General features: G+C 56.3%; 1 protein-coding gene and 1 pseudogene across 2 annotated transcripts; both read right to left on the bottom strand.

Annotated features, from left to right (window-relative positions):
* Window positions 1-5,622: 5,622 nt before the first annotated feature.
* Window positions 5,623-8,154, bottom strand: LOC122903480 (annotated as a pseudogene).
* On the bottom strand, window positions 8,057-12,649 carry CTDSP1 (CTD small phosphatase 1). Of its 2 annotated transcripts, none has more exons than XM_044241592.1 (7): window positions 12,244-12,649; window positions 10,745-10,893; window positions 10,203-10,304; window positions 10,030-10,086; window positions 9,325-9,417; window positions 9,011-9,196; window positions 8,057-8,393 (listed from the first exon to the last, which is right to left on the bottom strand). In XM_044241592.1, the coding sequence occupies exons 1-7, from the start codon at window positions 12,308-12,310 to the stop codon at window positions 8,265-8,267; spliced, it is 783 nt and encodes a 260-aa protein (XP_044097527.1). In that variant the 5' UTR covers window positions 12,311-12,649; the 3' UTR covers window positions 8,057-8,264. The 2 variants fall into 2 exon arrangements, with proteins under 2 accessions (XP_044097527.1, XP_044097526.1); XM_044241591.1 differs by having other exon boundaries at window positions 10,203-10,307; window positions 12,244-12,648.
* Window positions 12,650-13,116: the final 467 nt, after the last annotated feature.

Here is a 13,116-nt window from a genome sequence, read left to right as displayed (position 1 = left end):
ATATGTTTTGTTTGTTTGTTTGTTTGTTTTTAATTTAATTCCAGTGTAGTTCACGTACAGTGTTCTATCAGGTTCAGATGTATAAAGCAATTTAACACTTTCATACATGACCCAGTGCTCAACACATCACTCGAACACACATGCTCCTTCATCCCCATCACCTGCCCACCCCCCCACACACCAATCAGCAGTGTGTTCTCTAGAGTTAAGAGTCTGTTTCTTGGCTTGCCCCTTTTATTCCCTCCCCATTGTTTCTTTTGCTTCTTAAATTTCACATATGAGTCACAGGCTAGTGGTCTTTCTCTGACTCACTTATTTTGTATTTATAGTCTCCAGTTCCATCCATGTTGTTGCAAATGGCAAGATTTCATTTTTTTATGGATGATCAATATTCCATTGATATATAAAGATATATCCAATACATAGATATACATATCTATCAGTGGACAGTTAGGTTGCTTCCATAATTTGGCTTTTGTAAATAATGCTGCAATGAACATAGGGATCCCTTTAATGGAGTGTTTTTGTATTCTTTGGGTAAGTACACAGCAGTGTGATTATTGGGTCATAGGGTAGTTCAGTTTGGAATTTTTTTTTTTTTTAAAGATTTTATTTATTTATTTGAGAGAGAGAGAGAGTGAGAGAGAGCATGAGAGGGGAGAAGGTCAGAGAGCGAAGCAGACTCCCCATGGAGCTGGGAGCCTGATGTGGGACTCGATCCCGGGACTCCAGGATCACGCCCTGAGCCGAAGGCAGTCGTCCAACCAACTGAGCCACCCAGGCGTCCCAGTTTGGAATTTTTTGAAGAACCACCATACCATCTTCCACAAAGTGCCTGCACCATTTGGCATTCCCCCCAACAGTGCAGGGATGTTCCTACTGGGGGAGCATAGGGTTTAAAAAATCATTCCCCAGGGGCACCTGGGTGGCTCAGTGGGTTAAAGCCTCTGCCTTCGGCTCAGGTCATATCTCAGGATCCTGGGATCAAGCCCCACATCGGGCTCTCTGCTTGGCGGGGAGCCTGCTTCCCCCTCTCTCTCTGCCTGCCTCTCTGCCTACTTGCGATCTCTCTCTCTCTCTCTCTGTCAAATAAATAAAATCTTTAAAAAAATCATTCCCCATTTCTTTCTTACGGTAAATGTTGAATATATAGAAAAGTATAAATAATAGCGCAACAGGATAATACTCAACACTCAAGGATTCCAGAGTTAATGGAAGTCAGCATTTTTGGAAGTAATTTGCAGATATCATGATTCTTGAACCCAAAATGTTTATCACATGTTATCCTAAGAATGAGGGCATTCTCTGTAACTATGATGTGATTTTCACACCTGAGAATGCTCACAGTGATTTCTAACATCATCTTCTATCCAGCCTATAGTTAAAATGTTGCCATTGGTCCCACAAGGACTCTAACCACTGGTTTTATTGACTCATGATCAAATTAAGATCCTGCATTTCCTTTGAGAAGGACGTCTTCTCAGTATTTTATAAATCTAGAACAGTTCTCCTCTTTTTTCCTGATGTTGACTTAACCCAGTCAAGGACACATGTCTCGTCGTGTGTTCACATTGGGAATTTGTCTGCGTCTTTCTTTGTGTATTTTTTTTAAAGATTTTATTTATTTATTTGACAGGCGGTGGGGGGTGGGAAGCAGGCTCCCTGCTGAGCAGAGAGCCCGATGCGGGACTCGATCCCAGGAACCCGAGATCATGACCTGAGCTGAAGCCAGAGGCTTAACCCACTGAGCCACCCAGGCGCCCCTCTTTCCTTGTGTATTATTTAATTTGTTCCTCTTCCCCCAGTATTTCCCACAATCCGAAAGTACATCTTAAGTCTTGATTAGGTTCTGTAAAGGCACATTCTTCCCTTTGTAATTAGGAGTCATCTTGGGGTGACGGTTTGACACCAGAAGCACGAAAGTCTTAAATTCCTTACTTACCACTTTTCACTTCTTCTTCTTCTTCTTCTTCTTTTTTTTTTTTTAAGATTTTATTTGTTTATTTGACAGAGATCACAAGTAGGCAGAGAGGCAGGCAAGGGGGGTGGGGAAGCAGGCCCCCTGCTGAGCAGAGCTTGATCCCAGGACCCTGAGATCATGACCTGAGCCAAAGGCAGAGGCCTAACCCACTGAGCCACCCAGGTACCCCAACTTCTTCTTTTATAATATTCATTCTGTAATTGCTTTTTCAACACCTGGTTTCCTCACCACATCCGTTAGTCCACTGCCAAACCCTAGTGCCGGGTACCTGGTAGGCGTTGCCAAGAATGTTTGAAGGAAAGAAATGGAATCTATGATTTCTATCTTTTTTTTTTTTTAAAGATTTTATTTATAAAAAAAAAAAAAAGATTTTATTTATTTATTAGACAGAGAGAGAAATCACAAGCAGGCAGAGAGGCAGGCAGAGAGAGAGAATGGGGGAAGCAGGCTCCCTGCTGAGCAGAGAGCCCGATGCGGGACTCCATCCCAGGACTCTGAGATCATGACCTGAGCCGGAGGCAGCGGCTTAACCCACTGAGCCACTCAGGCGCCCCTATGATTTCTATCTTTGATATTATATTTAGGAAGCTGTGTTATATATTTTCAACTAATTTTTATTTTTAAAAATTAATGAACATGCCTGGTTTAAATAATTCAAATTAGATGTATAATAAAATGTGTCCCTTCCCTGGTAGAGGAATCCCACCCAGTCCCCCAGCCCAGTTCCCAGAATTGGGAACTGTTCTCATTTCTTGTGTCCCCGATGGGAGGATAAGCAAGTATATATTTGTGTCTGTTTCTGTGCTCCTCCTTTATGGGAATTCACCATCGCCATTGTTAGGACTCTTGCTTTGTTTCATTTACCAGTCATCTGTCCCGGAGATCATTCTGTAGCTGCTCAAATAGTTCCAACTCACTGTTTTTCAAGACTAGGTGGTACTCTCTGCTATAGATACAGCAATATTTATTTAACCAGTCCCTTACTGACGGGCACTCAGGTTAATGTCAAGTGTTTTGCTATCACAAACAAGGATGCAATTAACATCCTTATGCATACAAGTCTATACTACATACATTTTATACACAGCACAAATTCCTAAAAGTGGAATTGCTGGCAAAAAGGTATCTGCAGGGCACTTGGGTGGCTCAGTTGGCTGAGTGATGGTCTCCGGCTTAGGTCATGATCCCGGAGTTCCCAGATTGAGTCCCCAAATCGAGTCCCCACATCGAGTCCCGCATCGAGATCTCTCTCTCTCTCTCAAATAAATAAGTAAATCTTAAAAAAAAAAAAAAGTATCTGCATTTAATAAATAATTTTTTAGGGTCACCTGCGTGGCTCAGTCATTAAATGTCTGCCTTTGGCTCAGGTCTTGATCCCAGGATCCTGGGATCCAGCCCCGCATTGGGCTCCCTGCTCAGTGGGGAGCCTGCTTCTTCCTCTCCCACTTCCCCTGCTTGTATTCCCTCTCTCGCTTTCTCTCTTGCTGTCAAATAAATAAACTTTAAAAATAATAATAATAATAATAATTTTTAAAAAATTTATTTATTTATGCGAGAGAGCAAGAGAAAGTGCAAGTTGGGGGAGGGACAGAGGGAGAGAGGAGTTCAAGCAGGCTCCTCCCTGAGCAAGAGGAGCCCCAAGGGGTGTTTGATCTCAAGACCCCAAGATCAGGACCTGAGCCAAAATCAGGTCGAAAGCTTAACCCACTGAGCCACCCAGCCACCCCTCAAAAGTAATTTTGTGTAAAGTATAAGCGTCTGCCTTTGGCTCAGGTCATGATCCCAGAGTCCTGGGATCAAATCCCGCATTGGGCTCTCTGCTCGGCGAGAAGCCTGCTTCTTCCTCTCCGACTCCCTCTGCTATCTTCCCTCTCTCGCTGTGTCTCTCTCTGTCGAATAAATAAATAAAATCTTTATTTAAAAAAAAGTAATTTTGATCACTAATATCAAATTGCTCTCCAAAGAGGTTGTATCAGCTCTTAGCCCTGCCAGCTGCGTTTTATCGGGTGCCCACTCCCCTGCACCCTTGACTCCTGTGTGTGTAACAAGCGAATAGTGAATATCTGCCCATACCAGGCTACCGTTAGATACATTCTCACCGCTGACATCTCCAAAACCTTCCTCCCTCCCAGCCATCCCTGCCCCCAGCCCCCAAGCCAAGCAGCCACAGCTTCCGGCCGAGTTTATCTGGTCTCTCACAACCATCCCTTGCCAAGTTTATCTTGTCTCTCACAACCATCCCTTCTATCCTCTTCTTCACTTTGCCCCTGGCTCAGCCCAGGCTTCCGCCCTCCGTGTTTGAGACCATGACTGTGGTCTCCCCATATGGTCTCATGTCACTGGACCCTGGTTGAGCTTCCAAAGCTCAGCTGCTGCCTTTGAGCACCGCCCCACCTAGTCAGTGTTCCTCAATGGCACCCACTGCCCATAAGAAGGCCACACTCCCTTGGACTGCCTAAGGATCTGCACGATCCGGTCTCTCCTCCTGTCTCCAGCACCATTTCCCATCCTTTGTCCCTTGTGTGGCGTTCCAAAATTCTCATTTTCCACACTTCCTGGCAGTTCCCTGACATCCCACTTCCTTCCTGATGCCACTCCTTGCTTGGGCCACCTTTACCTGAATTGCTCCTCCTTCCCAAACTCCTCTGAGCCACAAGGCAGCAGGAAGCATGTCCAAAGCTTCCAGGCCATCCCAGCTGAGCTGAGGTGCCCCCTGTGCTGCCTACCTTCCGTATTCTCGCTCTCTCTCTCTCTTGGCTTTGGTTGCATTTCAAGTTTTATTCATTTATATATTTATTTAAAAATATTTCATTTATTGGTGCGCCTAGGTGGCTCAGTGGGTTAAAGTCTCTACCTTCGGCTCAGGTCATGGTCCCAGGGTCCTGGAATCGAGCCCCGCATCAGGTTCTCTGCTCAGCGGGTTCTCTTCTCAGCGGGGAGCCTGCTTCCTCCTCTCCCTCTGCCTGCCTCTCTGCCTACTTGTGATCTCTCTCTCTGTCAAATAAATAAATAACCTTTAAAAAATTTTTTATTTATTCATTTGAGAGAGCACATAAGTGCAGGAGAAGAGGGAAAGGCAGAAGTAGACGCCCCGCTGAGCAGGGAGCCAGACAGAGGGCTCTGGGACCCATCCCAGGACCTGGAGATCATGACCCTGAGCAGAAGGCAGCCGCTTAATCATCTGAGGCACCCAGGCCCTCCGCATTTCAGGTTTTAGTCTGCTCAGGTGTCTTTCTCAGAACTGGGGTGTGGGTTCCTCGAAAGCAGAGGGATGGCCCAGTTGTGGGGTGTCCCTAGGTCCTGGCATCGTGCCCAGCACACAGTGAATGCAGATACCTGTGGTTAAGTTGAACTCCACGTGGGTGAAGGCTGTGTGGGTGGTGGTGGGGAGAGACTGGCTGTGATCTCATTCACAGCTGGGAACCCTGGGCGACTCCCCGGCATGTCAGGGCCCCTTGGATGCAAATCTTGGGGGTAACCAGTGTTTACTGGGAGAGCAGGAAATGCAGCAGTACTGGGGGGAGGAGGAAGGCAGAGACAGAGAGGGCTGGATATTTGTCCTGCTCCAGCGGACTCCAGCTCACAGTGGGGCGGTTGGGAGCTGTGGGCTTCTCTTTGCACATCGGTGCTTTCCAGAGCTGTCACACGCTGAGGTCGTCCCCCAACCCCCGACTTGGGGGACGGACCAGCATCTGGGGCACGAGGAGGCCGACTTGAGGCTGGATTCACAAGGTATGGGGATGAGGGGGGTGTGGGGGCAGGGTAGGCAGAGCTGGGGGAACAGAGACCGACTTCAGGAAGGGCAGGTCTCCCTTCCTTCCAGTGTGTTTATGAGTATTGGGGGAAAGACTGCCCCACCCCCGGGAGATAGGTAAACGATGATGGCCCCCATCTTTCCAGCCCCCTCCCCCCGAGTTGGGGGAAGGGCAGGCTGGAGTCGCCGAGGACAGAGAGGCCTCTAGCGGCCACCGTGAGAAGCAGGCGAGGGCGGGGAGGGGCGGGAGGGCACTTCCTGCCAGGGCCTGGGGCTGCCCGGTTTTGTAAAGGAAGTGCTGCCCGGGCCGGAGGGGCGGAGGCAGGAAGTGGGCCGGAGGCTAGTGCAAGGGCGCGGCCAGTAGGTGCTGAGGGGCCGTGGAGGGGCGGATGGGGGCAAGAGGTGCGGAGGTCAACAAGACCGAGCGCCGGGCCCACCGTCTCCCCAAAGACCTTGACACCTCCGCCTGCCGGCCCTTCCCGACACCTCAACCAAAGTTCTTCCGTTTGGCGCTGAACTTGGCTTCCCAGGAACTCGCCCCGCCCCCACGCCCCGCCGCAGCCCCTCCCCTCTACCCGGGGACGGAGGCCACACCCCTCCCGCCTGCAAATACCTTCCCGGTGCTTCCCCTAGGGACGCAGCCCAGCTTTACTTTACAGCTAATACTACCGAGCCCTCCGCGTTTAATGCCTCCTGGCATTTAATCAACTCCGCAAAGAGGGCATTTCTCCATTTTGCAAGTCAGGTAACAGGCGACGAGACGTAGAATAATTAACCAGTACAACGGTGCGCTCGGGTCCACTCACCACTGTGCGCCCACGTCACACTTGCACACTTGAAGCCCCGGGAGCCCAGGGCAGCCCCTCCCTTCACATCCCTGGAGGGTGTGGCCTGCGGACAACCCCCATTCCCCACCCGGCTCAACGTCCCCCCAGTGACCACAGAGGCTGGATGGGGGTCTTGCGTTTTTAGTTCTTGTCATACTGTGGGGCTCTCAGTCACAGAGAAGGCACTTAAATGGGAAGGTCACCTGATTCTGGCCAACCTTGTCCTCCCTCCAACCCCCAGCTCTCTGGGGCGGAGGGGCGATGGTATCTCCATTGGACAACCCCCTTGGCACTGGTATGTGGGTCCCCTTAACCGTTAAGCCCTGGGGAGAGCCCAAGGCCTTGATCTCCAGACTCAGCATTTTGGGGAAGGGGTTCCAGACAAAGAAGTCAGAGCTGGAAGGCAGGATGTCTTGGGAGCTGCCCCCAGCCAGCAGGGGGTGAGGCGGGGGTGGGGAGCACAACAGGGGTGGGTTGGCACAGGGGGGATGGGGACAGCTTGGCCAGGCTTCCTGGAGACCCCCAAACCCCCCAAGAAGGGTCCCACCTCCTACAGCTCCCCTAAAGGCACCAGTGAAGTATGGAGTGGGTGGGGGAGGGCACCAATGAGATGCAGAGACCCCCAGGCACTCAGCTGGTGGGCATAGCACAGCGTTGGGCACAGAGAATGTGCTGATGTGTTTTCAATGAATGAGTAATTGGAGCAAAGAGGGTGTGAGGGGCAGAAGACAGGGCTTGGGCCCCTTGGCCCAGCCGGTTTCATTCAGAAAATAGCAGTTTAAAAAATGTAAAAATCCTTTCCCTCCCTCCCCACAATTTATGGGTCCAGGAAAGGGGTGAAGGACTGGGGAGGGTCTCTGCACCCTGGCCCTTCCCTCTCCCCTTCCCCTAAAAATCTATATACACATATACATATTTATATGGCACCACAAACGGGTCCTGCCTCTGCCCCCAACGCCAGGGCTGGGGTGGTGGCCCCAGGGCCTTGGGGTGGTTAAGGCAGATGTGAGAGGTCAGGGCTCGGTGTGGGAAGCAGCTTCCAGCTGCTGCTGAGCCTAGAGAAGCTGGACTCTGGGGTCCCGCGGGACACACCCCGTTCCCTTCACCAAGTGATAACAGATCTCCCCTCTCCGCCCTCCTAGGAGGCAGAGATTGGTGGGGGGCTGTACCAGTCCCAAGGGAGAAGGTGGGGAGGCTGATTCCTCGCCCCTGCCAGCCCAGACTGCAGCCATCTGGAGACTGTCCCAGGCCAGAGCCGAACTGATCACAGCCCTGGGAAAACAGGGCAGGGCAAAAAGGGTTCTATGCAAGGAAGGCACTTGGTGTCCACCGTTCCCAGGCATGGGGCCCAAGGCATGGGGCAGCAGGAAGCCTGCCCCTCCCCCAAGTAGAACCAGAAAGGGCCAAGGGGCCCGATTTGGCAGCAAAGAAACATGGCAGCAAAGAGAGGGAGAGGGAGGGGAGCGCCCCACAGGGCCCCACAGGTCCTCCAAGGAGGAGGAGGAGGTTCTAAGGCACTGACACAGGGACCCAGAGGCTCATTGCTCTTGGTGCAGCCTGGCTGGGCAGGCGGGGAGGGCCCACTTCCCCATGCTGCTGAGGGCTGAAGTGGGCCACCGCTGCTGGGTTTTCATAAGGACAAGTCCACGTGTGAGGGGTGTGGGCCTTGGTCAGGGGCCGGTTGTGGCCCCAGGGCACCTCACTAGCTGCCTGGCCGTGGCTGCCTGAGCACTGAGTACACGTCATCCACGCGGCTGAGCTGCTCGAAGAAAGGCAGAAGGTCGTGGAGCTCCGTGTCACTCATGTTGTCAAACCAGGAGGCCACCGGTACCTGGGCAGAGGGATGCGGGGTGGTGAGCAGGGCAGGTGGCTCTGGGCGCAGGATGTCCAGACCAGCCCTGAGCGCCCACTGTTTGGTGGGCCACCCCCCGGGGAGCCCCTGACTCAAGATTTTCAAACATTTCTGACAGCAACCCACTGTGAATTCCGTTTCCCTATACGATAAACTGCTGGTTTTATAAAGTGGTATTTAACCTTCCCAGGTGCAAAGCCCTCTGATACTTTCTATTCTCTCTTTATTTTTTAAAAACTCCAACTAGGACTCAGTACATTGTTTCTGGGACCCAAGACTAGGTCACAACTGGTGATTTTCAGAAACTGAAACTGCTCCATGACGCAGCAGGCACCACCACCCCCAACCCCGCTCCTGGTGGGTGCCCCCTCCAAGCAAGTGGATGGAATGATCAGTAAGGTCCGAAAAGCTGCAGCGGCAGTGGGTGTGTGTTGGGGGGGAGGCACAGGTCCCCGAGGGCAGGAAGCACAGAGGACCAGGAGGGCATCAGGCCCCAGACACCACCCAGCACAGCAGTGGGGAGGCCAAGGAGGTCCCCGTGGCTGGACCCTCTTCTTGGCTCTCGGTCTCCCAACCTGGTCCTGCCCAGTACTCACGGCGTTGTCTGGATGGAAGACGTAGGAGGCAGGCGAGTTGTCCAGGATGAGCACCCGTCGCAGGTCTCGGCCCAGCCGGCTCAGGTCCTTCACATAATTCCCCCGATGGAAGACGCAGGACTCACGAAACAGCCGCGCCCGGAAGGCCCCCCACTTGTCCAGCAGATCAGCTACTGGGTCTGCATACTATAGAGTGGAACACGGGTCATCCAGGCCCAAAGGGGACCCAGAGGTCCACCCGACTGCAGGCTGGAGGCAAAGGGGAAGCGGGTGGCCCCAGGAGCCCTTTGCGGCGGGGGGGGGGGGGGGCTCACCTTGGCAAGGCTGGCGGTGAACAGCACGCACTCAAAGAGCTCGCCCATTCGCTGCAGGAACTCATCCACATGGGGCCTCTTCAGCACGTAGACCTAGGGGGTGGGCCGGTGAGGGGACTGCTGGCCAGCAGGCAGGGCCTGGGATGGGGGGGGTGGTGCCCAGCTGAGGACAGGGAGGGAGCAGAGCGAGGAACACAAGAGGGAGGCTGGTCCCAGGGCCCACGGGCTTCACTTGGCCAGCACCTGTCCTTCCAGAAGAGGATCAAAATGAACCTCCAACTTCTAGCTTCAGGTCCTACCTCATGGGGAATCACTAATTCCCAGTCTTTGCCCCACCATGGCCTTAGGCAAACCAAGGGGCCTGAGGGCGGCCCCCTTACCCCGAGGCAGCAGGGCACCGGCCCCCGAGCCAAGTAATGGAGAACAGGCTGGACAGCACACAGCCTATCCTGAATTACTTGAACTGGGTCCCGGGCAAGGGGGGCAAGGGGGCGCCGAGGAGGAGCCCCACTCCCTACAGGCCTTGGAGTCGGGCCAAGTCCCGGAGGGTCTGTATCATCCTGGGTGCAAGTCTCACACCCTCTGGGCCCTTATGTTCCACCTCTAGCCAAGTCCCACCTTGGGTCCTCAGAACTGATGAGAGGAGCCTGGGGTCTGGAAGGCAGGTGCCAACCCCGCCGCCTCCCCCCACACCCAGCCCCTCACCTGGTGGACCACCCCATCAATCTCCACAGGGATGATGAAGTCAGCGTTGTTCACTGGCTGTGGGGGGAAAAGGAGCTGCTGGGGCGGGGCCTGCAGAGATGACCCCAGCCCCCAGTCCAGGGCAGGCCCCCCTCAGAGACCCAGGGAGCTGAGGGCTGCTGGGCAGGGCCCACCTTGAAGGAGCTGTGCACCAGGGTCTCGTCCAAGTCGATGACCACACAGATCTTGTCCACATCCTGGGCCTTGGCTTCTGGGAGCAGGTACTGCGCCGGGGTCTGCTGCAGGGATGGGTGAAGTAGTTGGGGGCGCCTCTCCATCATTTCTCCTACGTGGGTCTTCCCTCCCCCAGCCCTCTATGCCAGGAGACACAGGAATGGTGGGGAGAGGCTACCTCCTTCCCAGCTTTGCCCCCGCCCCCAAATGGGGCCTGGGGCAGGCCACCTGGCTGGAGGCCTCACTTCCCCACCTGGGAAGCCAAGGGAGAGAAAAGCTTCCAATCTTACAGGGGGAATCCAGAGTTCCCTTGGCTGTAGGACCCTGGCCTGGGCGGCAATCTTAAGGGCATTCAGGGCCAGGCTGGGAAAGCCTGGGAGGGAGAGCACAGGGCTTGGGAGAGGGGCCCTCCCTACTTTATATGGCCTGCAGACAGGTCGTGAAAAGCCCCTTCCCTGAAACCCGCCCCAGCCTGAGCCCAGATGCCCAGGCCACCACGCACCTTGGGGACAGCTCCGTTCTCCTCCACCAGCAGGGGCGCCCCACTGTGCGCTGGCAGGGCCTCCCCATCGTCGCGGCAGACGCAGCAGAAAAGCGAGTGGAGAATGCCCCGGCTCCGGGGCTTCTGAGAAGCCGCTAACTTCTGCTCACCTGAAGCAGAGAGGCTCGAGGTGGGGGTGTGCACCCTAGCCCGCAGAGTCGTGCGTCCATGCTCAGATGCGAACTCTTGACAGCCTGGACTCCAGGCCACCCCTCTGGTACCCACAGATCCTCCCAGTGTGGTTACAAAGCCCCCCTCATCCGGCCGCGGGCTGGCTGCTCTCCGTGGGCTTTCTCTTTTCTTACCAAACTTCATCCCTCCTGTGGGATCAGCCCCACCGGGGATGCCTCCAGACACCTACCTTACCTGAGCAGCCCCTGCTCGCTGGGGCCCCTAACCGGGGAGGGTTGGGGCCTGGGGCCCTGCCGTCCACTCCCGCCCTGCTCCCATCCTTACCGCCCACGTGCGTCCAAAGTCCTCACTGAGGCTGGGCGCAGAGGCAGGGAGCGGGGGCCTGGAGCCAGTGTCCCGCAGCCAGCTGCCGGCCCCGCCTCCTCCGCCCTCGCCCCGCCCAGACCTCCGACCTAGAGCCCGGCATCCGCCGCCTGATTGACGGGCCCACCCTCCACCGCCCCTCTACCGGGCCCCCAGCCTTCGGGCGGAGCTAGGCCCTGGCCAGAGCTGGGCGAATCTGGAGGGTCTTCCTAGCCTTCGAGGTCAACACCCGCACAGGGAGGGGCAGACGCCCAGCCTAGACCCTCCAGACCCCGGGGGCCCGGCCGAGGCGGGCGGGCTGCACCGCTTACCCGGTCGGTGCGTGAGTGCACAGGCCCGGCGCCCAAGGGCCTGCAGCCGGGGCGCCTGGTGCTCAGCCCGATGCAAAAAACTCGCGGGTGCGCTAAGGACCCGTAGAAGTGGTTGCCCTACTCTTGCGCCTCTCAGGGGCTCAGTGCTTCCACGCGTGACGCGGAAGTTTGTTGGGATCGTAGCTGTGTATTGGCGGGAGATCCTTCCAACCCTCCCCAGCCCGCTGTCACCTCGGCGCCCCCTCCGGCGACCCAACTAGACCGCGACCCGGGGCGGAGCCTCACCGGGTGGCCTGAAGGCGCCCTCTTCAACCCCCTCACCCTCATTGGCGCCAATGGGGGGGAGGGGGCGACTATCGGGCAATGCGCAATGCCAGTCCGGGAGACCCGGAAGGAACCCACTCTCTACCCCTGCCTCAGTTTCCCCACCTCGAGCACTCGGGAGCGCCCTAGTGGCTCCAGGCCCCGCCCCGCGTCTCCAAGCCTCAGCGAGTTCAAACTCTCTCCCCGCTCCTTCTCCGGATGGGAGTTCTGAGCTCCGCAGTGGCGGGCGCCCGGGGCGGCGGCGCCGACTGTCCCAGGAAGGGTCTCAGCCCCTTCCTCCTCCCATCCCGCGGTGCCCCGGCCGCAGCCCCCTCCGCGCGGCCCCAGTACCTTTGCCCCGTAGCGGGCCCCGCGCCTCCTCCTTGGTGATCTGAGTAATGACGGCCGAGCTGTCCATGGGGCCGGGCGCGCTCCGCTCCGGCCGGACTCTGGCCCGGGCGCCCGGCCTCCCCCCCGGCTCGGGCCGGAATCGGGGCGCGGGGGGGAGGGGAGGGGTGGGAGGGAGGGATCCCCGCGAGCTTCGGAGGGGAGGGGAGCCAGGTTCTAAGGGGGAGGGGGAGGGAGGGGGCGCGGAGGAAACTTTGTTACAACATGGAGTTTCCTCCCCGCGAGGCGGATGCAAACATGGAACCCGGGCGCTGTTTCAAGGCTCCCCCTTAAAAGGGCAACGGCTTCGGCGTGACCTGGACTCGGCCGCGGCTTTCATCACCGCTGGGGCCGGCGCGGCTCGGCTCTGCTGACTGGGAGGCGGGCCCGGCCGGGTTCCTGCCGCGCTCCAGGGGGCGTCGCCTCTCTTCCTGCCGCCAGCCCGCGGGGCCGAGCCTCTGCGGCTGCGTGGCAGGACCTGCTCCCGGCCCGCCGTTCCAGACAGCCGAGTGCCCGGGGCTAGGACCCGCCCTACCCGCCCCGAGCGCCCACGCCGGGGAGTGCTCGAGGGCGGCGCGGCTCCACCCCTGCTCTGTGCGAGGGCCACAGACTAGCCGCTTCGTGGTTTCCTCATCTGGGAAACGGGAATAACGCTCTCCGGTCTGCAAACTGGGTCTTCAGTGCTTGCAGAGGCCGCCTCGCAGGAAAGTCCTGAGCGAGTGAAGGCTCCCGGCCGGCTCCAAAAGGCTGTGCAGATCCGCAAGATTGTGCTTTTGACCAGACTGTGACCGTCCACACCCACCGCAGTTTCGGGGCCAGGTGGCCCGGCACTGTAGG

Source organism: Neovison vison, chromosome 3 (genome assembly GCF_020171115.1).
Source record: "Neovison vison isolate M4711 chromosome 3, ASM_NN_V1, whole genome shotgun sequence".
Taxonomy (NCBI): Eukaryota; Metazoa; Chordata; class Mammalia; order Carnivora; family Mustelidae; genus Neogale; species Neogale vison.
The sequence above is the reverse complement of the archived record's forward strand: the minus strand, read 5'-3'. Positions and strand labels throughout refer to the sequence as shown.